Source organism: Pteronotus mesoamericanus, unplaced genomic scaffold, assembly GCF_021234165.1.
Source record: "Pteronotus mesoamericanus isolate MK-2021 breed Mesoamerican mustached bat unplaced genomic scaffold, CSHL_Meso_final contig_29, whole genome shotgun sequence".
NCBI lineage: Eukaryota > Metazoa > Chordata > Mammalia > Chiroptera > Mormoopidae > Pteronotus > Pteronotus mesoamericanus.
In genome coordinates, this window is record NW_026555123.1 from 109625 (window position 1) to 133780 (window position 24156).

At 44.2% G+C, this 24156-nt stretch overlaps 1 protein-coding gene across 1 annotated transcript; it reads right to left on the reverse strand.

The window, feature by feature from the left end:
* Positions 1 to 319: 319 nt before the first annotated feature.
* HMGCS1 (3-hydroxy-3-methylglutaryl-CoA synthase 1) lies at positions 320 to 20445 on the reverse strand. The gene is made up of 11 exons (XM_054575312.1): positions 20298 to 20445; positions 15123 to 15181; positions 9081 to 9538; positions 8645 to 8770; positions 7942 to 8106; positions 5834 to 5999; positions 4830 to 5000; positions 4283 to 4389; positions 3354 to 3479; positions 2954 to 3117; positions 320 to 2039 (listed from the first exon to the last, which is right to left on the reverse strand). The coding sequence occupies exons 3-11, from the start codon at positions 9526 to 9528 to the stop codon at positions 1950 to 1952; spliced, it is 1563 nt and encodes a 520-aa protein (XP_054431287.1). The 5' UTR covers positions 9529 to 9538; positions 15123 to 15181; positions 20298 to 20445; the 3' UTR covers positions 320 to 1949.
* Between the last annotated feature and the right edge of the window lie 3711 nt (positions 20446 to 24156).

Genomic DNA, 24156 nt, shown 5'->3' on the forward strand with positions numbered 1-24156 from the left:
TTTACCACCCAGTTTGGGACTGACTTTGTCTAAAGTATAGTAGTAAGTTATCAGTATGAATTCCTCCACACTAGACGAACAGTTCTTGCAAGGCAAGAATTACCATGTCTGGTAAATCTTTATTTCTGACTTAATGAATGCCTTGCTGGTATCATGTTTTCAAATGTTTGTTGACAGATGACTGAATGGATTGGTGAATGAAGCAGCTGAAATTATATGAATGCCCATATTTAACAAGAGTATTAGCTGATTTCCTGCCTAAATGTTAGTTCAAGAGGAAAAAAGAATACTCAAATAACGGAAATAGTTCTTGAAAAGTTTATTCAGAGTTATTCACCTCACTGTTGGTAAGGTGTCCAGTTCATTCTCTGTGCCAGTATTTCCAGGTCTGCCCATTGCTGGCGATAGGCTTTGGGAAAACCAGTTTTCTGACACCCAAAGGTTAAATTACTCTTTTCAAAACATACCAAACTCCCAACGTTTGTAAAAGTATTGCATGCACCATTTTGCCATCAATCTTTAAATCTGAACCTTCATTATTAATCTGTATCAGTGGATGTTAAAATGAAATCATTTTAACAAATTATGACTGTACAAATCAAAATACCACTAGTTAATATTAGACAAGAGTATTTTACAAACACTACATTACATATTATCTTGCAATCTGAAACATTACATTTCATACTTGTGTAAGTTTAGATAACTGAGACTTCACAGAATTTAACAGCAAATGAAGTTTCAAAAATTTAATTCTGTACATTAGTTCCAACGATCTCTATTTTACAATCTGTAAGGCTCATGTCCTAGGTCAGCACCAAAAATATCTACAGAACTGTCTAACCAGTGTCATTCACACCATGTGATAGTGTTTTCAAGGTGAAAGTCTGAGAAAACGCTTTATTGATCCTACTTGCAGATCTTGAAGTGGAATACTTGTTTTGGCTGGTCAAAGTATGTAAAAACATGGGTGCTACCTTTTTATTTTCACTAAACAATTTTTTTTAAAAAAAGGAAAAAAATACTTCTATCATGAATTTAGGTTGTCAGTCTTTAGGTTGAATTCGTAACACTGAAGCATCAGAAGTAACCTAATAAGGCCTTGTCCCATCCTTCCTTTTTAAAATTTTTAAAAGGCAGCCAGAAAAATGGTTTATTTATTTTTCAAAATAAAGTACAAAGGATTGCGGCCACAAACCCCCTCTTACCCAGCCTCCCACAGCGCAGCTAACCCGGCGCACGGGCTCCGGGGCAGGCCCACGCTCCACCCACAGCCCGCGCACCCAGCGCCCGCTCGGCGCCCGCCTCTCTGCGCACAGGCCGCGCACAGGCCACACCGACCCCTCGTCGCACGGGCCGGGGTCTGAGGCCGCGCTCCCATGTCCAGGACCAGTGCTATCGCCCCAACTCTTCTCTCTCTTCAGAATGTACAAAGTTCAGAAAAAGAACGCTTGTCTTGCCATTTTCAAATGGGGTTTGTTCATGTCACACGTTAGAACACATTCCTAAACTAGAAACTTTCTTCAAAAACCACAGGTACCTTCAGTAATCTTGTTTGTTCAAAGTATAAAATTCTTAACATGTTCAAAACAATTAAAATTAAAGACCAGTATCTCTGCTCTTTCCTGCCAAAAGCACACGATCCATTGAACCACATTTAAAAACTAAGCTCATGCACATGAACGGCCAGAGGTATGAAGTTTCACAGAGCCCTTAACATCCTTTGAGTACATTGAGCATTGGCTAGATCACAACAGGAAGTACATCAGCAAACTGAGCGAAGAGACTTCCCCAAGAACACGACAGTTTTCCAGGTTCTGTGTCAGTCATATAAAATTTTAAGCGACATGTAATCCTTTAATATTGCCCCCAGACACCCCGGTCCCAGCAGTTCCCACACACACCCAGCCCCACCCAACCCACAGCGGAGTCTCCCCACACAGAAGTCCTCAGTGCTCCCCGTTGCTAATGACAGCTGCCTCCGGGTCTGCCGCCGTTCCCGGGAGCCTTGGCACTTTCTTAGCAGGACTTGGAATGTGCTAAAATCAAAGGGAAAAAAGTTGTCTCATGGTTTTTTTCTTCCTTTTTTTTTTTGAGTTGTGATACTAATTAAAGTTTCAATAGAAAAACAACTTCGGATAGGTTTATGTTAAATATATGCTCTATATAACTCTTCATAGTGGGAACTAAATATTCATTCTTTACCTTATAGTGGATTTATTATATAATTATCCATACAGTAAGACACAAGGAAGGCCCAAGATCCACCACAGTATTTTACTTGTCACATTTTACATGCACAACTCAAACACTAGGAGCTTGACCTGCTACCTAATGTGTGTAACGGCAGAAGCAAGGCTGCCTTCACCAAATTTGTGACAAGCAGGTAAAATGAAAAACTTCAAAGGCAAAGTCCTCAGTTTAAAGCCTGGCTGTGACCCTGGTTGAGTCATTTGACAACCTGCAGCCTCATCTCTAGATGGACGTAAGATCATTGACCTCAAGGTAATTTTTATAAGGATTAAATTAGAAAATACAAGTACCGGGCATAGTAGGAATTCAAAGCACAGCTATTATTGTCACTGCTTGACAATTCTGGGGACCGGTCTGACAACGGCCCAAGAGGAGGGAGGTGAGCGCCTCCACACCCTGCCCCTGCATCCTCTCTCCCCAAGACGCACCACAAACGGGCCCCCCTTTTGGTCTGTCTTCCTTTAAATCCTGGTATTATTAAAACCTAGTATTTTCAAAATGCTGATAATTTAAGAGCAAGGACTTTATAAACGGGAAAGTGGCACAGCTGGAATTCAACCCTAGAGTCCTGCTCTGAATTTCTTTGCTTTCTGGACATTCCTTTAAGTTCCTAAATCTGTATGGTCCCCCAAGGCCGGTGACCTGGGGATGGAAACGGTTCCACGCCCGGCCCAGGGGCGAGCCCAAGGAGCCGGCTCACCTCGGCCGCTGCGCTGGAATGCACAAGCCCCGCTCCTTCACCCAACGTGTCGGCGCTGGGAGAGGGGCGCCGGGCGTACGTCCTCCTGTGCTTTTCATCCACTCTGGCCAGGTACCACGTTCCTTCGAAGAGTGAATCGATCGAACTCTGGGGAATATAGTTGGCTAAAGGAAAGGCAGAGGATGTGACAAATTATTTACAACATACAACTATCTGGTAATAAACTAAAGAAGTTGCACATTTTCCTGTAATTTTTATCAACATCAAATTAGGGCTGAGTACAGTCTAGGTAAGTGGATATTCTTATCTTAGATGGAACATGTTTAATGTTGTTATAGCCTTCCAATAGGCTTCTGGGTGTATGTTTACATATATTAACAACTTAATTTAATATTTTTACCCAGGTGATGAGTATCCTCTCTGAGCTTCATGCTTTCAGCAAAGACAGCTGGTGTCACACAAGTTCTTGAGTCAAGCCTTGATTTAAGATCACATAAACTTGCTGTTATTTTATCAAGAGCAGACCCTAAAATAGTAAATAATTCCAACGTTAAAAGACTAAAAATAACATGCCCAAAAGCCTAAACAAAATGTTGCCAAATGGGAAAAAAAAATCTTCTCAATTCCGTTACAAATGCTGGCTATTTAGTAAAAAGATAAGATGGTGTCTATCTATCTGACACAGCTTCCTAGGACCTCTGACTATACACCTGCTGGGTGTCAGCAGATGTACAAGGTAGGAAGAGGGCAGGTGGGATTTGAAAACACAAATAAGTTGTGTATAGGCAATCCATGACACAGATTTTGAAGCAACCCTAACTCCACCATCGCTTTTTCTCTGTTTTTGCTCCTTCCAGCTCAGAAAAGGCACAAAAAGTTTTCTTTAATACAGCCAAGACCACAAAGCTATAAAAACTAGATAACTTAGATATTAGCGAACAATAAGAAATGATTCACTCACGTGTCAGACTCAATCATTAAACACTTAAAAGCTGCCTGTGTTCAGTTGACGTACTTCCTGTTCCCCTGACTACATGATTGAAACATGAGATAAAAGGAAAACTCAAAAACACTACACTATAAAATGTCTTTAAACTGGTATTTTTTTCCTGACTTGGAAAGAAGGAAAGATGATATCATCGCTCAGTTTACCCAGTTCAGGGAGATTTTTAGAGAGAGTGAACATCGGGCTATGTTCAAAGAGGTAACGAGGACAGGAACGCAGTAACGACCTAGGTGGCAGACCCCAGTGCCCGCAGAGACGCTTGCGGCATCACCTTTACCGCAGCAGGGCCACAGCACCTTCGTGGAGAGAGCCTCAGTGTTTACCTGGTGTGGCATCTTGTGTGACTCTCAGGGAATACAGGGTGGCGGCCAAGCCAGAACCGTAAGAGAACACGCCGATCCTCTTTCCTGCCAGCTGCTGCGGCGAGTACCTGCGCAGGGGAAAATTAGCAGGATGTTCAATGGGCCCAGCACAGCACTGCGCAGGAGCTGTGAGTGGGAATAACTCCTGCAGCCTCGAGGACCTGACCTGAAGCTTCACCCTCACTGTAAGCGGCAGAAACGAGCGTTTTCATCTCTTGGAGAATGATGGGGCTCATGAAAGTTCTTTTACCATAACGTAAGGTACTTTGTCAACGGGGATTGATGGTTTGGAATAATAAAACCATGAGATGAGGAGCCAGAAAAGGCAGGGCGACACTAAATACTCTGGAATAACTGAGCCTCGCCCCATATAGCCTTTCCAGTCAATGGACAAGGGGTCAGAGAGCCTGGAAATAAAATATCACCTTGGGACTGGGTACCGCATCTGGCCTTGGAATTCTAACACTCCCCACGCGAGGGGAGGTGAGCAGCAGAAACAGATACTCACTGTGCTAGGACAGAGGCAAGGGAGCCGTACACAGAGGACGTGTACATATTTCCGTTTTGATTCGATACGAGCAAAGATGCCTTTGTTTTCTGATGAAAGAGTTCAGAACTAGCCTTCATGAATGCCTTTTCAACATCTCTATCAAAGTAGGTATCTTCTAATTTAACATCTCTGAAAAATTTGTAAAAAAGACAGTTTTAGTGTTCAAAGACACCATTTTTATTGTATTAAATAGTATATCCAATTAATATTCTAATCTGCAAGTGGATATCATTTTGTTTTTTTATGATTCCATTTGTTGAAAGCCAAGTAGCAGCATACTAACCGCTATGGAAGACACAGCAGTTGTAGACGGACAATCCTTTTTATCAAAGTTTTTTAATAATCAAGTTAAGAAAACTTGATTTTAATGGATTAATAACCCACTAAAGCATCGTTGCCAACACAAAAAATATGCTATTTTAAGTCCATAATGTCTACTCAGTTAGAAGAGTTACTGTTTTACAGGAGCTAAGTCTTAAAAGTGGAGTAGAATTTTATCCGCTGGAGAAGGGACACAGGCCAGGAGACACAGCGAGTTCAGAGCACAGCAGGCTAGGGAGCCTTCCAAGTGGGAGGGACATGGGAGCAGGCTCTGATGGTGGCAGTGCGGGGGGCGGGGGGTGGCAGGGGGCGCAGATCTGGGGCATGGGCTAGAGAGGCAGGGAGGCCAGGAAGAGGCTGTTGTAAGCGTGGCACTTGGGAGCACATCATCGTGGCGACAACAGGAAGCTACCAGGAGGAAAACAGAAAAATCTGGGTCGAAGGTTTAAAGAATTCCTATAGCTAAAAGTCACCACTTCTCTGGGACTCAGTTTCTTCACGGATGACACAAATAGGTTAGACTAGATTACTCCTAGTAATCTAGATCCTTTTGACTCTGAAATTTTCAGGACTGTACAAATCACAGTTTTACAGATATAAAAGGTATTCTCATACAGAAGGGAAAAGTCATGACCTCTTACCCAAAGGCTTCCAGGCCACTATAGATACTGTTTTTATCTCTGTTCTGGTCATTTAGAAAGTCATTCAGCATCATCCGGGCTAGAGACTTCTGAACCAGCTTGCAGTAGGGGGAGTGGAAGATCACAAAGCCAAAATCGTTCAAGGTGAAATCTTGATCAATTCCCTCTGAAAAAAAAAATCCAAAGATATTATGGAACTCACATAAGCCATTAACTTTTGACTTTTTATTTCTAAACAGGGCTAGGGTGTTTTTATATCTTTAAATTGCAACTGAAAATATACTGTACAATGAAAAATCTCTATGGTTTAAAATGCATGTCAAAAAGACATCCAGAGAGAGAACAGAGATTACTGGTTTTCAGAGGTAAGTTACAACCCATTAGTGGACTGTGTAATCAATTTAGTTGAGTCAGGGCCAGTGTTTTGTTTCTTTTCTTTTTTTTTTAATTAGAGGTTTTGTGTTTTGTTTTGTTTTTTTAACTGCACACACAAACAATTGAAAGCGTGTTTTTTACTCCGGGTCCTAATAAAGTTACAAAATCATGCCCTGGCTGGGTGGCTCAGTTGGTTGGAGTGTCATCCCTTACACCAAAAAGTTGTGGGTTCAATCCCTGTTCAGGGAGCTTATATAGGAGGTAACCTATTGATGCGTCTCTCTCCCCCTCCTTTCCTCTCTCTAAAATCAATAAGCATATCCTCAGGTGACATATACTGTGTTAAACAGTATGATATTTTACATACTGCAAGAATGCTTCTTATCCAGATCCACTAGGCTTCTGAATATTGGTTTACTCCTGTCTCACAACCTCTATAAAGCAAAACAGGACTATGGGAAAAGCACACTTTATATGATACTGTGTTTTAACAGCACTGACTCAAACTTTGTTGTCTTCTGTACCTCAACTAACTTTTTCAGGGGAGCCAGTTTCATTCTGGAAAAGATATGTTGTATCCAGAAGAACTAAGTAACTATGTCTATTTTTACCCCCAGTCAAATTACGATTTCTAGGCAGTTTTTACTTGGTTAGAAAGCAGTGCTTAAATCCTTGAGGCTGTGCGCTGTGTTCTACTCAAGTTGTGACTATCAGAATGTTGTTTTGTAGACACCACACCATGATGTGACTGTCTATGTCCATGTCTGTAATCAAGTTACACTGTGAAGTATGCCAGTCTTTTGAGTGGCAAAAGACACAGACTGCTTGTTGTTTAACCAAGTGCCCTAAAGCATGTACCTAATATTGTATCATTATGTTAATTCTAAAAAGCTAAGCAACATAGATTTTGAAAACTATTAAAAAAATATACCACTACAAGGGGCAGAGAGGTAGTGATGAACTTTTTCAGGGTCAAAAACGGAGATAATGATGATAACTAAAAAAGCAAATATGGGGACTTCCAGTCAAGATGGAGGTGTAGGCAGTCAGCTTCGCCTCCTGGAGCAACCATAGAGAGGATTACACTAGAGCTCAAAACAAGTCACACCCCAAACTGTCAGAAAATCAAGCTGCATGAAGTCTGACAACCAAGGATTTAGAAAAACCACATTGACCCAGATGGGGAGGAGGAGAGGAGCTCCGAAGCGGGGGTGGAATGGGCGGCCCCGCATTCACATGTGGTGGATAAAAATCAGGGGCGGGACGTTGCGGGCGAGTGACCCCAGCCCCAGGCCAGGTCACACAGCCCAGGTATGTTCCAGTACCGGGAAGATAAACCCCCGTAACTGCTGGCTGTAAAAACAGTGGGGGTCTGGGTAGTGCAGGAAGCTGCCAGATTTTCAGGAGACTCGAATTAAAGGGCCTGCACGGTGGTCTTAGAACGTACCCAAACCCACCCGCTCCAGGATGTGCACTAGGGCAACAGCTGGAAGGGTGGCAGTCACATCCGGGAAGTGGGTGAAGTGGCTGGAACTGGGGCAAGTGCCACGCAAACCTCCAGAAGCCAGGCAGTGGCACTGTCCCCTCTCCGAGCCCGACTCCTCCCCCCACCGCAACAGAAGAAATAGTTAAAGGACACTAAGGAAGGACACCCGCAAAACAGGTTCTCACTGAAGACATCCAGTGCCTCGTCCTCCCCAGAGACCAAGTCAAGGAAAATGGGTAAAACCTACCTTTCTGCCACTGGGCACGGATCTTTTTGCGGTAGACAGAGTAGCAGCGGTCTAAGGCACTGAGGTAGCACTGGATGGAGAGTTTCCCATCTACTGTGGGATATTCCGAAAGCATGTCTGGCTTGTAAAAGTCATAGGCATGTTGCATGTGTGTCCCACGAAGTCCTATTAGAACCAAAAAGGCAGATGTCCATGGATTTCTGCTTCTTGATGCCTGTAGGTCAGTAAGCATTATCGGGGGGCCTTCCTTGACCAGTCACCTCCCGCCACTTGCGATATAAAAGTCACAAGGCGGAGCCAATATGGAATCGAAAAGAAACAACAGTGTCCATGACTGGCCTAAGATTCCTTGGACAGACATGTTCGTGCAAGCTTCATAAATCTAACTGGGAGACTGCAATTGTTTACTGAACTGAAATCAAACCTGCCACTGACTTTGTAACCATGGTTAAGTTACTCCTTTCAGGGATTCCTTAAATGCACTTTCCTTCTCTGTAAAATGGGGATGGCATCACTTGCCTTGTATAACTGCTATGAACACTAAATTTGATAACACACATACAGCGCTTAGCAGGCAGTGAATGCCTGCACTGAATGAACACTGAGTTAGTACTAGCTTCTGTTTTCAAATTTCTCAGCATATTATGCTAAAACAACAACAACAACAACAACAACAACAACAAAACCAACCTTTCCCACTCACCTCGGTCAAAAATTAAAGGAGCATTTGGCCCAATGAGCATAGCAACGGCTCCGACTCCACCGGTAGGTCTAGCGTTTCCTGTGGCATATACAGCAATATCTCCTGTAACCACCAGGGCATACCGTCCTGAAAAATATCATTAGCGCAAAAGAAGGTGATCCATACTATAAGTATTATACATGGAAACTGAAGTGTCGCCTTTTCCCCAGACTATGCTTTCCATCTTTGGCAAAGAAAGAAAATGGCTGACTAAATTTTGATAATTATGCTACACGATAAAGACAACCAATTCATAATTCAGGTAGGCTGAAAGTCACAGCTATCTTCCCGAATGCATTCCAACAGCCTAAGTGGGAATGTCTGTACACAGCGTAGATTAAAAGGCCACCTGGGCCTATTCGTCTTCCAGGACTGCTTCTGTGGGACAGAGACATACCATCCCATGAGCTGGACTCGATCCAGTTCACGGCGTTGAAGAGGGCGGCCGTGCCGCCATAGCAGGCATTCGTGGTGTCTATGCCTTCTATGTCCGTGTTCCCCGACTCCTCGAAGAGCTGCATCAGATTGGTCTTCACCGACTTTGATTTGTCGATGATTGTCTCTGTTCCTACTTCGAGCCGCCCGATGCACTCATAGGAAAGGTTATTTCTCTCCATCAGATTCTGAACCACAGTCAGGCAAAGGGAGTTGATATCTTCTCTATCCGTGCAGAAGCCCATCTTGGCCTGGCCCAAGCCAATAGTATACTTTCCAGCATCTACACCATCGTACTTTTCCAACTCGACTTGATCAACATATTGAGAAGGAAAATAGATCTCCAGGGCAACAATTCCCACATCTTTTGGCCAGCAGGCTTCTGCATTCAAAGGAAGTGACCCAGGCATGGTGAAAGAGCTTTAGAAAGAAAAACAGAAAAACACAATTTTGTTATATACTGTCAAGTTCCAACTTGAGAAACTGACACTAAGAGTTCAACTATCACCTAAAATATTAGTTTACCTTCTAAGTTTAGTATATTTTACTCAGGGCAGTCAAAAAAAATTTTTTTTTAAAGATTCTATTTATTTTTAGACAGAGGGAGAAAGAGGGAGAGGAACATCAATGTTTAGGGTGCTTCAAATCAGTGGGCTTCAATCAGTGGTTGCCTCTTGCACACGCCTTACTGGGGACCTGGCTGGCAACCCAGGCATGTGCCCTGACTGGGAATCGAACCAGTGACCCTTTGGTTCACAGGCTGGCACTGAGTCCACTGAGCCACACTGGCCAGGGCTCAGGGCACTCGAATTTAAATATGTGGAAGTAGCAACTATAGCAAGAATGAAATACTATTATTTAAAATTATCTTTCAGAAAGGCTTGAATTTTATTCAAAACTAGATAAATTTATAGATTTACAATATGATTATTAGAAGTAAAGGAAACTCAAATAAGATTCTCCCATGTTGTAAAGAACCAGAAGATGAAATACAATGACAATTTAGTAATATGGCTCACAAATCAGAATTCAAGTACCTGATCTATTTCTGGCCACCCAAAGTTTAAATAAGTCAGTCAGTCAGTCATCATAGACACATTGGTTATTCACAGCTAATGACTTTATAGGACTTTACAAATTGTTAGATCAAACAATACTACATTCTCTATTAATCTAAGCAAGTAGAGAAGCCACACTACAGAAGTCTACTAGGCTGATCTATACACAGCCCCTGATACATGATCCTTCCTTCCAAAGAAGCCCTCCTCCCCCGAAACCCAAATGATTACAATTTTAAGCAAAGACAAGTTCCAGAACCTATCAAGGGTCAGATGCCAATATTCTATACTTTCCACAGCTGGTGTATAGGTGCTAAAATGATTATAAAACTACAAGGTATCACTTAGCTTCTAAACAGGAAAAAGAAAAACATTAAATTTGAAAACAGGTAATTCACACATTATTAGTATGGCAACTGACTCTTAGATAACATCTCTTAAAACCACCCCTTCTCTTTTCAAAAGGGCACTAAAAGGTTGGACACACTGTCAATACTTAGTTGTATCTTAGATATACTTATCAAAAGTAATAAGAAAAAGAAAACAAAACTGCACTAGCCACTCAAGGCCCTTGCTGGGTGCCTAATGGCAAGTCACATAAACTATCAGGGCCTCAATTTCTTCAGGGGTTGTATTAATCAGGAAAACAGAAACTATTCCATATACTTCAAACAGCGAGGCCTGAACACCGGGAAATGGCGACAAGCTCGCTGGCCAAGCTCCAGGAGCAAAGTGACAGTGGACCTGAGAGCCACCGCCATGCCCTGCCCCAGGCTGCTGAGGCTACCAGAACCGGTCCCTCTGCACTGAGCTAGAGCCAGAGACCCAGGCCAGGCTCCCGCCACCCACAAGGACATGTGGGTACCTTCTCCCACCTTCTGGTCTCACTGGAGCCCAACTGCCATGAGGGGGGCGGAGAGCTGTAGGTGTCAGGCTGGAAGGAGTGGCACCGTCCTTATTTTTAGAGAAAAAATTCTTTCCATAGCTAACCTTCTGAGACTCAATTTCCTTTTTAAGTATCACATCACAGGACAGGGTCACTTAAGTGGCAGATTCTCAGCTCCTCCATGACACCAAAGTCCTGGCTTTTGAGTTACCCGGGCCACACTGCCTCCTAACCTTCCATAGCATTTGCCAACTCTCCACTCATTTGACTCCTGAAAATGGAAAGTCAATTCCTGTATTTGTGTCACTTGTCCTCTGCCACTCTTCAAACTCTAGAACGGTATTGGGTAAAATGAAATTACAGACTACTGCCACAGTGAGTTAGCTGTTGAAATCTTGAGAGTATCAGAAGTAGAAAGACTGTCTTTAGATCATGATATCTACCCTTAGCCCGTAAGTCACCAAATTGTAGTATATTAAAACCTAAAAAATAAGCACCCTAAATATTATCACATAATCTAAGTTAAGGGCCTTAAGGGGTATCTGTTGAATCTTCCTTCTAAATATTAGAATCTTATTCATATTTTTTTTTCATTCAACAAAACAATGACAACATGTTCCATGCCAAAGACCGGGGGCAAGTTTCAGAGCAGAGGGCCCTGCCCTTTCAAGCAGTTCCTATCTCATGGGGTAGTAAGATACAGGCGAACAGTAGCACACGGCAGGGCCGGTCGCATTACAGTTTGGGGGATTACGTAACCTGCCCGGTGGCGGGGGCAGCGGGAAGCGAGGCCGCCCGGGGCCTGGAGCCCGGCTTGGGTCTCGGGAACGAGGAGTGACAGCAGGGCGCTGCAGGAGCTGACGTGGGCAGGCGGGCGTGGGTTCTCGACAGCGCGGACAGCACACACAAAGGCACACTCTAAGGGACTGTACAATGTCTGAGTGACTTACGGAAGTGCAATGTGAGGCCCAGGGAGTAGATCAGAGTTAACAGGTCAGGCCATAAAGGTTCTGGCCTGCTGACATAAGGGGGCGTCAATGCTGTGGAGAAGGCACTAAGAAGCCATCCGAGAACTGAAAGCAGGAATAACGTGGTCATATTTAGTGCTTAGATGAGTGTTTTTCCAACTCTAGAATCAAGTCTCTGGGTGACAAACAACACTTTTTTAAATTTAAAAGACAAAGAGAAAATATCAGATTGTATAGCACGTAGTAAATGTAAGCATTTTTTTCATGAAATTTTTGTTTCAATTATTCACACATATGTAGAGTGTGCTCCTTACTGAGGGTCCCATTTTCCAGCCACAGGTACTGTGCAGAAAACGGACTTGAGTCAGGAAGCTGGTGCAGCAGCCCCCAGAAGACGCAGGACATGCATGAGCCTAAGTGGCGAAGGAGAAACAAACAGCTTCCGAAAATACAAAGCATAAAACTGGCAAAACTGTGACTGACGAGACATTAGGAAAAAGAAATGTTTAGGATAATTCCCAGACATGCCGCCTCTACTGTCTGGGCTCTACGGGCTCACTGTTTGACACTCTAACTGAATGTAGAGAGAGAAGCGACCTTCCACCTTATTCTACCTTTCTCCTCTCCCACGCAAACAGGTCAATTCGTAATCTAAACTCTGCTACGCTGAAGTTGAAATGAAGATATAAAGGACTACATAACGTGTCACTCGGCAGATTCTAAGTTTAGAGAAAAATAAAAATAAGATTAAGTCTTCTGCACAGTCCACAGAAAAGAGCTCTACAACTAGTGCTGAAAAAAAAAAAAAATTCAGTCCTGGATTTTGGCACCAAATAAATAAATAAATAAATAAATAAATAAATAAATAAATAAATAAACGAAAAACAGACAGACCAGTCTGTATACTTACAAGAGGAACCTCTGCTATTGGCCACCTTCTAAGTCACTAGGGCAGAAGCAGGAGGATTAACCCACCTTCTCAGCCTGTCCCACAAGGTCACCCTTCAGATTCTTTTCAGGTCTTCAGTCCACGTTCAATGTCCGGGTGACAGTGTAACCTCCCCCGCCCAGCCCCACAGCTTGCAGTGCTTTTGGAAATAAAATGGGCAGGTATCTATCATCTTCTGAAGGTGTAAACAACTCTATAAAAAGCCATTAATACCAGGCTTTAATGCCAGAATCAATGCGTATGTCCCTTATTTATGATGACTGACTAGCTTTGATTAATTCTTATATTATGGCACTTAGAGAATAAGCCATTATTCTTAAACTTCCTAGGGGTCACATAAGTGACTTGCTTCATTTGGAAAAACAAACGTAGCTTAACTAAATAACCCACACACGTCAAGTTGAATCATGACTCTGATCTTGCTATGGAAAAAATTTTTACATTGTCTAACGCAGTCGATATTGCTCATTCTCTTGGCTAAGTTTTCGTTACACCCTTGGTAAACAGCCATCTAATGTGAAATATTTAGATTCTGGTTAAAGTTAAGGAAGAATAAGATTAAGACAGGAAAGAGGGAAAATACAAGGAATTGCTTCCATGGAATTTCAAACAACAAAGTTTGATATCATTTCTGGTCTGTAGTGTTTACCTTTAACTATCCTATCAGGTGTATGCTCTTAGGTTGCCTTCTCAAATGTTCTCTGAAGTAGGCCAGATAGAAATTAGAAAAAGAGGGAAAAAAGCCTAGCTTAAGGTCTCAGACGTGCACATTATGGTGTTAACCCCATAGAGAGTAGGGTATTTCTGGTTAATTCACTATTCTGTATTTATCACAAAATTTAAAAAACAGAATACAGTTTTAAAATCTGACAGTCTAAAAAATTACCTGCATATCTTTTTAATCTTTTTCTGCTAAAAAGGTACTTCATTATTTTTCAAGGCACTGTATACATATTTAAAAAAAAATCTACACAGGATAATCAGGATTCTGTTTTTATAATATGTAAATTCTTTTAAATATGAGGGAGAAGGTACACTTTTACCACAACTCTTGAAAGGGTAAACCTTTCAAAACTACCTTCCAACAAGGAAATACCACTGAAGACTCAAGTCTGTTCTGAAGTGAAGGTCCACCCCTTGGTGTGGACAAAAGGAGCTCTGGGTCTTATTGCCTAGGAGGACACAGTAGGGACTAATACGATCCACTGAGAAACTTAAAATCTGTGCGTGAAGGGGAACTGGGAGAGGCAGGGAAATGAGCCTCGCACGCAGATGAGAGGGCAGCGCCCACCCAGCTCAGCGGCTGGGCACGGGGGGCTTCAGCATCTATCCCCGGGGCATCTGACGCCAGCCTCCTCGGTGAGCTCCCCGCCTTCACTCTCCCCACAGCCTGGGCTGATCTTTCCAAAACACATCTGACTATCGTCAAGATGCTGCTGGCAACTTTTCCAAGTTTCTTCTCTATTATTTAGGGTCAGCCTCTTTGCACTAGACAAGAAGCTTCTGGAGAGCAGGAATTGTATCTTCTTCATCTTTGTGTCCCTGGTACCCACCCCAGCATTTGGCATATGGTGGAAGCTGAATGTTGAATAAATGCATTTCTATTAGCCTTCTGAAGTCAGCAATAATCGTGGGGAAGTGTAACACTGAAGCACGCACACACACAAAAAGCGGAATCGTAAGAGAGGTGCTCCATGGCGATACAGGAAAACAACGGCCGCAGATAATCAGATTATTGCTCAAACAAATGTACATTCACTGTCCGATCTCACATAATGGTGAACCTCCATCCAAAGCCCAGCCATGTATCGTTTGAGGATGTAATCTATACAGCTCTGTAGGCATGCATGCTTACCTGTGATTCTTTGTGATTAAACAATACACATGGTTATAGATTATTTTATGAGTGAACACTAATTTTAAAAATTAGTTCTAGATTTTAACCATTAGTCAACTAAACACAAAAGCAGATAGTCTCCTGAAGCATCGTTGCATTCACCGATATTTGAAGCTACAGTGTAACTCCATAAAGGGCTTGCAGGATGTGCGGTGCATGCGGATGGTTACTTGCCCTGGAAAAAAGTTAAATTCCCCCTTCCATTCAGAGGAACACCTTCCTTCAGCAGCACCAAGGGCACCATACCTGTGTGAGGGACAAGGAACTTCAGTCTCCAGGTCTGTCACTGTTTCCTCTTTCAGGCACTAGAAATTTCAAATGAGAACTTCGTTTAAAGTCAAAAATTACCACAGAGTCAAATAATGACTACAATTCAAAATGAGTTAAACATTTCCTGGCGCAATTACATTATGCAGTACAGAATTTCACTTGGCTTAGAAAAAATGGTATTTAAAGCTTACAAATGAAACTTTCCCCCTTTCTTTTATTAGCTCTTCTAGGAGGAGGTTCAGTTCTGGTAATGAATTGACACATGTCCATGTTCAGGCTTTTAAACAAGTCTGATGCTGGGAGGGTTGTAGTCTTTACTAAATTTGGGCTTTCAAGTATTGGGAGAAAGAAATATAAATAAGTTGAACTGAGCTAGCAAAGTAAAGAGACCAGAGTCCAGAAAAAGAGATTTACACATTCAAGGGCTTACTCAGTCAGCACTTAGGGGTTTGTAGCTTTAACAGTAAGTTGTGACTCTTTGAGCCTCAATTCCCGCATCTGTAAAATGGAGCTAGTACCAGCCTTCCCAGCTCACTGTGAGGGATTGTGGAGAAAGTATGTGAATAATGCTTTGTAACATAAAGGACCAATACAATTTTTTTTTTTTGAGAGGGAAAGAAACATCAATTTGTTGTTCCACTTGTTTATACATTCATCAGTTGATTCTTGTATGTGCCCTGCCCGGGATGGAACCCAAACCTTGGTGTATCTGGATGATGCCTTAACTAAGCCAAGGCCAACCAGACCAATACATTGACTATTATCCTAGTTCTCAGTAGTTTTCAAACAAAATGCCTATCTTCCTACCAAGACATAAATACCTTCATTTGTTTACTTTTATGCTTCTAGTTTTCAGCTCAGCCACCGTTACCCTCTGCAACCTCTCAGTGATTTACCCCTTAAGCGCTTGCATTAAAAAGACAAGCATTTGCTACGTCAAGAGAAGAAACATCAAGCTTTATCAATATCTCTACTAGTGGTGACCTGCAGCCCTTTTCTGTAGTCGGTCTATTTCACCGGATTGTTACTTGAGAGGACAGTTCCTATGTTTAACAGGAACCCAATTTCCTTTGCGCTCTAATTACTGGCCAATTTGGCACTGGCCCAGAGACTACATTGAGATGCTGTTTAGTTAAAGCTTTATTTCCTTTACATCATTAGATGATTTAAGAGCTCTTTACAGACTTAGTACCTTTTACTTAATCAAGTTTACCCTTGCCTCCCAAAATAAATAAATCCTGAGTTTTACATGAAAAAAATAAGACTACTACATTCCAAAAACACCTCTTTGATGAAAGCATTACATATAAACTTTGAAAATATAAACTTTTTTCTTCTTTATTATCTCAAGTTACACTTTGGCTTTTGTAATCTGCAAATTAAGCAGATCATGAAGACCAGTTGTCACTGGTGCGGAAAAACACCATTCCCTTTGCATGTTGAGACTATTTCAGTAACAGGAATATTTGTTCTTGAAGCCATGTGTGTATATGCATTGGACACTATTAATGCCAAGGGAGCTTCACCCTAACAGCCAATATTTCCTCTTTCACAACTGATTATTTTAATTGGGGAAGAAGGAACGCATTTGAGATCTTGCTCCCTAGCTTATGTCATCAGTTTGGCTCAAACAAACTCTTATAAAAATTCAAAAAAGAATAATTAAACAAACTGGGAAGGAGGCTGGAGGAGGGGGAAGGAAAGAGGCGGGAGGCGGGGGACGGGGAGGGGGGGGGGCGGGCAGGCACTAGGGCAAAAAAAAGGGAGGATGGAAAGCGAGCTCCAGAGGGCTGCTGTGCTCCTCGCCTGCCCGGGAAAGGGGTCCAGAGACCCAGGGGAGGCGGGCCCGACCCTGCGGGAGAGTCTGTCAGAAAGGGGTCAGGCGTCCCATCTTCTGCTCCGGCTGGATGGGCTCTCCACTCTGACTACAAAGCTTCCAGCAGGCCAGCTTGGTCCCCCCTGGAGTGTCTGCAGAGCACGTGGCACAGCGGAGCGAGTGAATCACAATCACAGGCAGTAGGCTGTTCAGCAGGTTGCCATAGCCCGTGTTTGGAGATTCCTTAGGCAGTGAGTTTGGCAAAGGCGAAAACTGAAGGAGGCTGGGCCTGCCCCTGGCCAGCCCGGTGCCTGCACAGATGGCCGGGGTTGCTGGGGTCGAGTCGGTGCTCCGCACTCCTCAGGCTCCCCTCTGGCCTTGACTCAAGCAGGTGGGCAGAGAAGTCGCTCCAGTACACGAATCGATACAAGGTAAACTATAAGCAGTTACCTGGAGGTCTTTTTCACTATTACAGGAGAGAAATCCAGGAAACTGAGAATAAGCAGCCTTTCCACCTTAGGAGCCAGGAGGCAAAACCACGGCTAAGAAAGCCTTGCCTACACCGCACAGGGTGGTCTAGTTCTTTGAGCAGAAAACATGGATTTCCCTGCCTATCCCCCTCCTGCCCCCCACCCCCGGTTACTGCTCTGCTTATCAGAGAGTCTACTGATATTTCAAGACCCTCTTCTAAGCTGCCTCTTTCAGGAAGGTTTCCTAGATTTTTCTAATCAGGGCCCTGCACTCCTACGGCAGGCTTGTCATTCACATCAATGCTCTGAGAAGAAAACTACCGGCGATCTTATCCACACTGGGTTCCTAGACTCCTGTTGGGGAGGGACTGTATTTTGATTCTTTTGAAATTCCTCTGAGACCTTGGAGCAAAGGGCACCCAACTGCCATTTTTTAAGCAGCTGAATGCAGAGTTATAACAACTAGAGGACAAATCTGGAAGTACTTGTAGCAGCCCTTACTAGTACATTCTTTTTGCTATCATTTTTAAGATAGGCTATAGCACCAGTGTCCAGAAAATTGGCTTTCTACTCTTGTTGTTCAAAGCAAACGATAGGTTTCAACTGTTCCCAGAACCTAATCTGAAAAATGTAAGGAGTCAAAATAGAATCAGAAGAGACCACTTGTGGTTCTTAAAATCACTTCCACATGTACACATCTTCAACCACAAACCCTACAAAAATGAAGACTGGGATCTTGAGAGATTAGCTTCTCCTCTACTGCTCTAACTATTTTCAGTCTATAGACAGCAAGTGAGCATCATCACGAGCCAAGCATTAGGATGAACAGATTATTAATAATTGAGGAGTCCAACCACGCTCCCATTAGGCTGGGTAATATGCTTCCCAACTTTTTTAACCTATGCTACCTTCTTGAGAAATATAAAAATACTACACCCCTTCTATAATTGGTGTTTTTGCAACCCAGCATAAAATTATAAGACCTTTTATTCATTTCTAATTGAAATGAAAGAGATTCTGATATATAGCCCAACAAGCTCCTCTATCTACAACCAACTCTGTCTCCCCACATTCTGTTCCACTGGATTATGGTTTTAAATTATTCTAGGCTTCCCAGGAAATACATTATATCAAGATCAGCACTTTGCATTTCCTGTGAGAAAAGCTATCTAAATTCTTGATCAAAAATTCTCAAAATCAATCCTACTTAAGAGAAACAGGATGCAAAAGCATTTTGGAGGAATATTTATGTAAACAAGATCAAAACCAAGATCCAGAATAGCCTAACAGATGACATGGCCTTCTATGGCTTCCAACATAACATCCATATAACTCTCCCCGTTGGAAACACCTACTGGGGTTTCCAATGGAGTTACTGACTAAAGTAGAACTGAACTGAAGTAGAATTGAAAATAGGGCAAACATAAACTTGAAAGAGAAACCTACGAAGGATAGACACAAAGAAAGGAATGTCTTACTCCTCTCCCATAAGACCTGCTATTCTTGCTCTTCTTATCCATACAAGAATAACTGAAACTAAAAAAAAAAAAAAAGGTTTGATCAAAAAAGAACACAAACTGCTTAGATGTCTCAAGCTACAGGGAATCTTTTGGCACAGACATGTGTTAAGGACTTTCAATCTCCCTTCCAACAGAATCTGCACTAAAAGTCCACACTCCATCTCAGAAGGAAAAATCTGTCAACTATTCGAGCACTTCCGTTTGTGATAATTTTGTCCTTTTTTTGCCATCCTCTTTCCTGATTCATCCCTGAAACACAGCGAACGTTACTCTCAGTTACTCTCAGCAGCAGCGGAGCCGCCACCCTGCCGCCGCAGGCTGGCCAGGGCATCGGAGGCACGCGCTGCAGCAGGTGGAGCATCCGATGGAGCCCGTGAGGCCCTAAGACCCGGCCACAGGGCAAGCACGACAAGCAGGGGCAGCCGCGTATTACCTGTGGTCCAGTCCCTCCTCTACCGTGGCTCTGAGCATCTCTCTCTCGACCACCGGACATGGTTTTTTTTCAAAGACTCCATACACCTGGCTTTCAAACGTCCTTGTGTTTGAGGGCCCTGTGGGCGCCTGCTCTCTAAATCATCCTGGCAGGTCAGGCTAATCCTGGAGCTGTCAGTAGGAGGCAGGGACAGGATTTCAGAACACCGAGGAACCTTTTTTTTTTTTCCTTTTTGAATGGGCATAAAAAATATGGAGGCGGGAAGGTGGGAGGCAGGAACCTGCGGTGGCTGAGGCAAGCACAGTGAGAGCAGTCAAGAGCCCCAGCACTCAACCGGGCTAGGTCAAGGCTGCGATGCTTTCTTGCACCTGGCACCAGGGAGTCGCGCTGCCCACCTTCCTTCCAGCCCGCCCCTCCGTCAGGGGCGGCACGAGGACACACCCCCTGCCACCTGCCTCCTACCACCTTAGCGTGATCTTCCCCAGCCTTCGGCGTCCACCTTTATTTACCCCCGGGTCCGGAACACCCTGGAGGCCCAGCTCCTTTCTCGCCCCTCCTGATGCACTGCCCTCCCCATCCCCTCGGTGGTCACCGCCACTGCCCTGGCACCGCCAGCTCCCGGCTGACTGAGTCACTAGAACTGTAACCTTCAACGCCCTTTCGCCTTCTCCCCTCCGCAGCGCGCCAGCCCGCACCAGGGTCGCGGCCCTTCCTCCCCCCGGGTCCCAGCGGGGAGCCCTGCACAGCCCGGACTCTCGGCGGGCCGCCCCCGGGGCCAGGTCCCCCTCTGCCCTGAGCCGGACCGAGCCCGAGCTCCTTCGGGCCTAGTCAAGGGCACCGCCTCCACCCGGCCCTCAGCCCGCCCGCGGCCCCTCAGCAGCCCAGCTCCGGTCCCCCTAGCAGGGTACTCACCCAAAGGTGACCAGGCGACGGCAGAAGGAAGGAAGAGAGCCACGAAGGCGCAGGGTGCGGCGCCTACCCTCGCCACCAGCTTTATAGTCGTCCAGCCTCCCGACTCCGGCATCGCCGGGAGGCGGTGGGAGGCGTGGCAGGGGCTCGAGCAGCCAATCGCGGCCGGCAGACTAGCCCGGCAGTGCCCGCCCCACAGTCCGGCTCCTACCAGTCAGAAGGAAGGTGGAGGCGGGCGCTCGCACAGGTTTTCCCTCGTGGCTGGAAGGGCGGGAGGAGGGGCGGTGTCCAAGCCTGAGGGCAGAGGAAGTGGGGTGAGAGAGTGACGTCGAGTGGCCCGAGAACAGGCCGGCCAATGACAGAGCGGCGCGAGACGGCGAGAGCCAACGGGAGCGGACTGAGAGGTTCTCCGACCAATTAGAGCTGAACGAGAGGAGACGGGGGCCAATGGGGTCGGCGCGTCCCACCGCTGGGGAGAGATGGTCCAGTGTGGGAGACAAGTTGGTCCTCGCTTGAGAGTTTGTCAGGTTGCCTAGCAACCAGAGCTCGGCTTCATCTTTAAAATTTGTGAAATACTTGCTTTAGATTCAGTCTTAAGGTTTTCTAGTTTCCAGAGCTGCCAAGTGCAACTGCCTTACAAGTTGCAGCCGAATACGCCACCCAGAATTTGTAAATCTGTAAATATTCCAAATATCCGATTTGCAAATTCCCAGTTTTGCCACCTCTATTCAAAACTACCTTGCCTTTTTAAGAGACTGCTCTTGGTGCAGTTCTTCCTAACTAAACCCAAAACAAAGTAGTTTGGGGTTAGATACTAGCAAGGAGAGTAGGGGCCGTGCCTGAGCAGGGAAGTTGATCCTGGTTCTGGGATTTTTGCTGGCCCATGCACTCTGAGAAAGGGGCTCCACGGGGCCGATTCCCCCATGTGTCTTCTGAGCCTGAGATGTCGCAGGTGCCAGATAAAAGGCTGTTGAAAAAAGGAAGACACACCATAATTCTCAGCGTGGGGAATCCACAGGCTAGGGACTGCCTAGCTCGCTCAGAAAGCAGAGAGGAGCAATTCAGCCCCGGGGAAATCATTGGAATACTATTCGGGAGAAGCCAAAGGAGGACGGTTAGGGCCTTAAATCAGACTCTGCCTCCTCTGCTCCTCGGGTAGGGAAATTCTAACGATTAGCTTTGGTCGCGGACCATGAGAGATTCAGAGCGTTTTGTATCGCTCACACTCTGAGTTTGGAATCTGCTGCTTAAGTGGCCACTGATGATTCTTTGCATCACATAACTCCTGTTATATGAGAAAATGTACTATCTACTATAGATACTAATCTAGTAAGAGACACCCTCAGCAGCAAAGTAGCAGAATACATCGACAAAAGAACAAGTGGTGGCATTAGATTTTTCGGGGAAGAAGATCACTTGATAATGGTTTTCTCTCCACAATATTGCCCATGACATTCATTCTGTTCCAGAATCAATGCCATTTCACATTTTCTGATAGTAACTAGGTGATAATGGGAGAGACACAGCCCAACTGTGATCAATAGCAATTTTGAGAGGGGGATCAAACATTCTTGGCATCTTAGAAAGCACTGAAAGGCAGTTAAGGACAAACATAGAAGATAAAGCTTTGTTTTTAGAAAGGGAGGGCAAAGAGTTCCAACTCCAAGAATACACAGTAGGAAATGATTAGCCAGATAGTCATGAGGACAATTCTCTTGTGCAACAGGAAATTTCCAACAGGCACAGACTGTCTTTTTGACCAAATCCATCTTCATTTAAACAAAGCAAGCATGGTTGTTGATTGATTGGGAAGCCAAGCAATGGATAACAAAATAGGTTAGTAATTAAATACAGAACATCTCAATTGAATTTTAAAAAACAAGCTTCTGAGATTCTGTGAAATATCATAGGAGATTATATGAAGCCCCACAAAGATTAGGTATGGCCTAATTGAGGACAAAGTATACATACTTCTATTCTTGTTCTGCAAGGTTCTACAATTTGACACAAGCAGAGTGAAGTCAACGTAATACTTGAATGTGCATTAAGACATGGTAAAATATATGTTTTATTACATTGTTTCTAAATATCCTGCCAAGTATTATTGGTTAAGCCCTGCTATATATCAATTTATTTTTCTGCACTACTTCGAAAGGAACAAAAGTTCCTCAAGAGTCAGGAAGATGTAATGGTAACATTTAGTATTATAAGTTCATCCGGTGAATAAATATTTACTTTTTACCTGCTCTGTGGCAGGGATTGTGCTAAACCTGTGCTGCCCAGTAAGGCAAAACACTAGCTACCTGTGTCTCTTGGGCGTATGAAGGGTGGCTAGTCCAAAGTGAGATGTGCTATAAGTGTAAAATAATACACCAAATTTTAAAGACCGAGTGCAAAAAAAAAAAAAGGAAATATCTCATAAATAATTCTATATTGATTACATGTAAAGATATTTTTGTTATATTGGGTTAAATAAAATACACTATTAAAACTAATTTTACTTGTTTCTTTTCAGTTTTTAATGTAGCTGCTAGAAAATGTAAAACTACATAAGCAGTTTTCATTTGTGCTGGACAATTGGAAGACAGGTTCTGTCCTTTAAAGAGTTCATAGTCTAAAGAGTGGAGGAGAGAAAAATAAATACAGCAAAGGGCTGGGTTTCCAGCCTCTAACTCACTAGCTAAAGAGTAGGAGAGGGTGGGAGGAACCTTCAAAGTTGCCAACAAAGTTATCTCCATCTCTTCAGATTTAAATAGCTTTATTTGCCTAAATATTCCGTCCATTCAAGGTAGAATTGCCAGTCAGGACTATTTCTCTGCAAGCCTTCCACTTGGCAAGATGGCATCGGGTTTTGCGAGCTTCCTGTGCTGTGTTTATACCAGAGGCGGGGTTCAGCCCTCCTGGGGGGTTCCGGTACTGGCCTCCTGTGCTGTCCAGGCCCCCCCAGGACAGGGCCGTCGTGTCAGGTGCTCTGTCCAGCAGTCTGCCCTCAGCGGCAGGCTCACCCAGCCCTGCTTGCCCCAGACCCCCCAGCATTTCAGCTATCTCCTTCCCCTTGCGTGAAGGGGGAGCTTCCATAACCCCTCCGCAGGACTCGGGAATGGGGTGCAGGCAGGGGTGAGGTGGATGACCTGTCCCTACCTGAGTGCACAGTGACACATTCTACTCTCCTGCCACACTCCAAAGCGGTGTGAGGGCCCAGGGAGATATTCTCCTCTCTCCAGGACATGCCCCCCTCGAAAGTTCTGAATGGGAACTTCATTGAAGACCCTACTGATTTAACACCCCCAGGCCAGCAATCCAGAGTGTTTCCCAACACTGCTCCCTTCCAGGGTTTATCTCTTGCCTTTCCTCTTGCCCATCTCTCACTCCTGAAATTGTTACTACTATGGGAGCGTGCATGAAAGGCAGTTTTTATTGAAAAAAATTTTTTTCATCACCCGAGGACATGCATAGTGATTTTAGACAGGGGAAGGAAGGGAAAAAGAGAGGAAGAGAAATATCAATGTGAGAGAGAAACATTCATTGGTTGCTTTCATAGAAGCCCCAGTCAGGGACCAAACCCTCAACACAGGTATGTGCCCTGACTGGGAATTGAACCCGTGACCTTTCGGTTTGTAGGACGACGCCCAACCAATGAAACCACACTGACCAGGGTAAGAGGCAATTTTTAAATAGCACAGTTAGTGGTTTTAATATAGTTCAAGTGCAACACAAAGAAACATGTCCAAAGGAGAATCCAAGTTTAAAGGGTATCTAAGCCATCCTGGCAGTCAAGGAAGGCTTTTCAGAGCATGTGATACTCATTCATGTATCACATTCTGACATCTGGATTGAGTACTACTATGTACCAGGCACTGCC

Excerpts from the sequence above, each read along its gene's own strand:
- HMGCS1 (XM_054575312.1), bottom strand. The coding sequence starts at position 9,528 with ATGCCTGGGTCACTTCCTTTGAATGCAGAAGCCTGCTGGCCAAAAGAT. Across the intron at positions 5,001-5,833 it reads AGTGGCCTGGAAGCCTTTGG|AGATGTTAAATTAGAAGATA; the intron begins GTAAGAGGTCAT and ends CAAATTTTTCAG. Across the intron at positions 3,480-4,282 it reads CACACAAGATGCCACACCAG|GGTCTGCTCTTGATAAAATA; the intron begins GTAAACACTGAG and ends TTACTATTTTAG.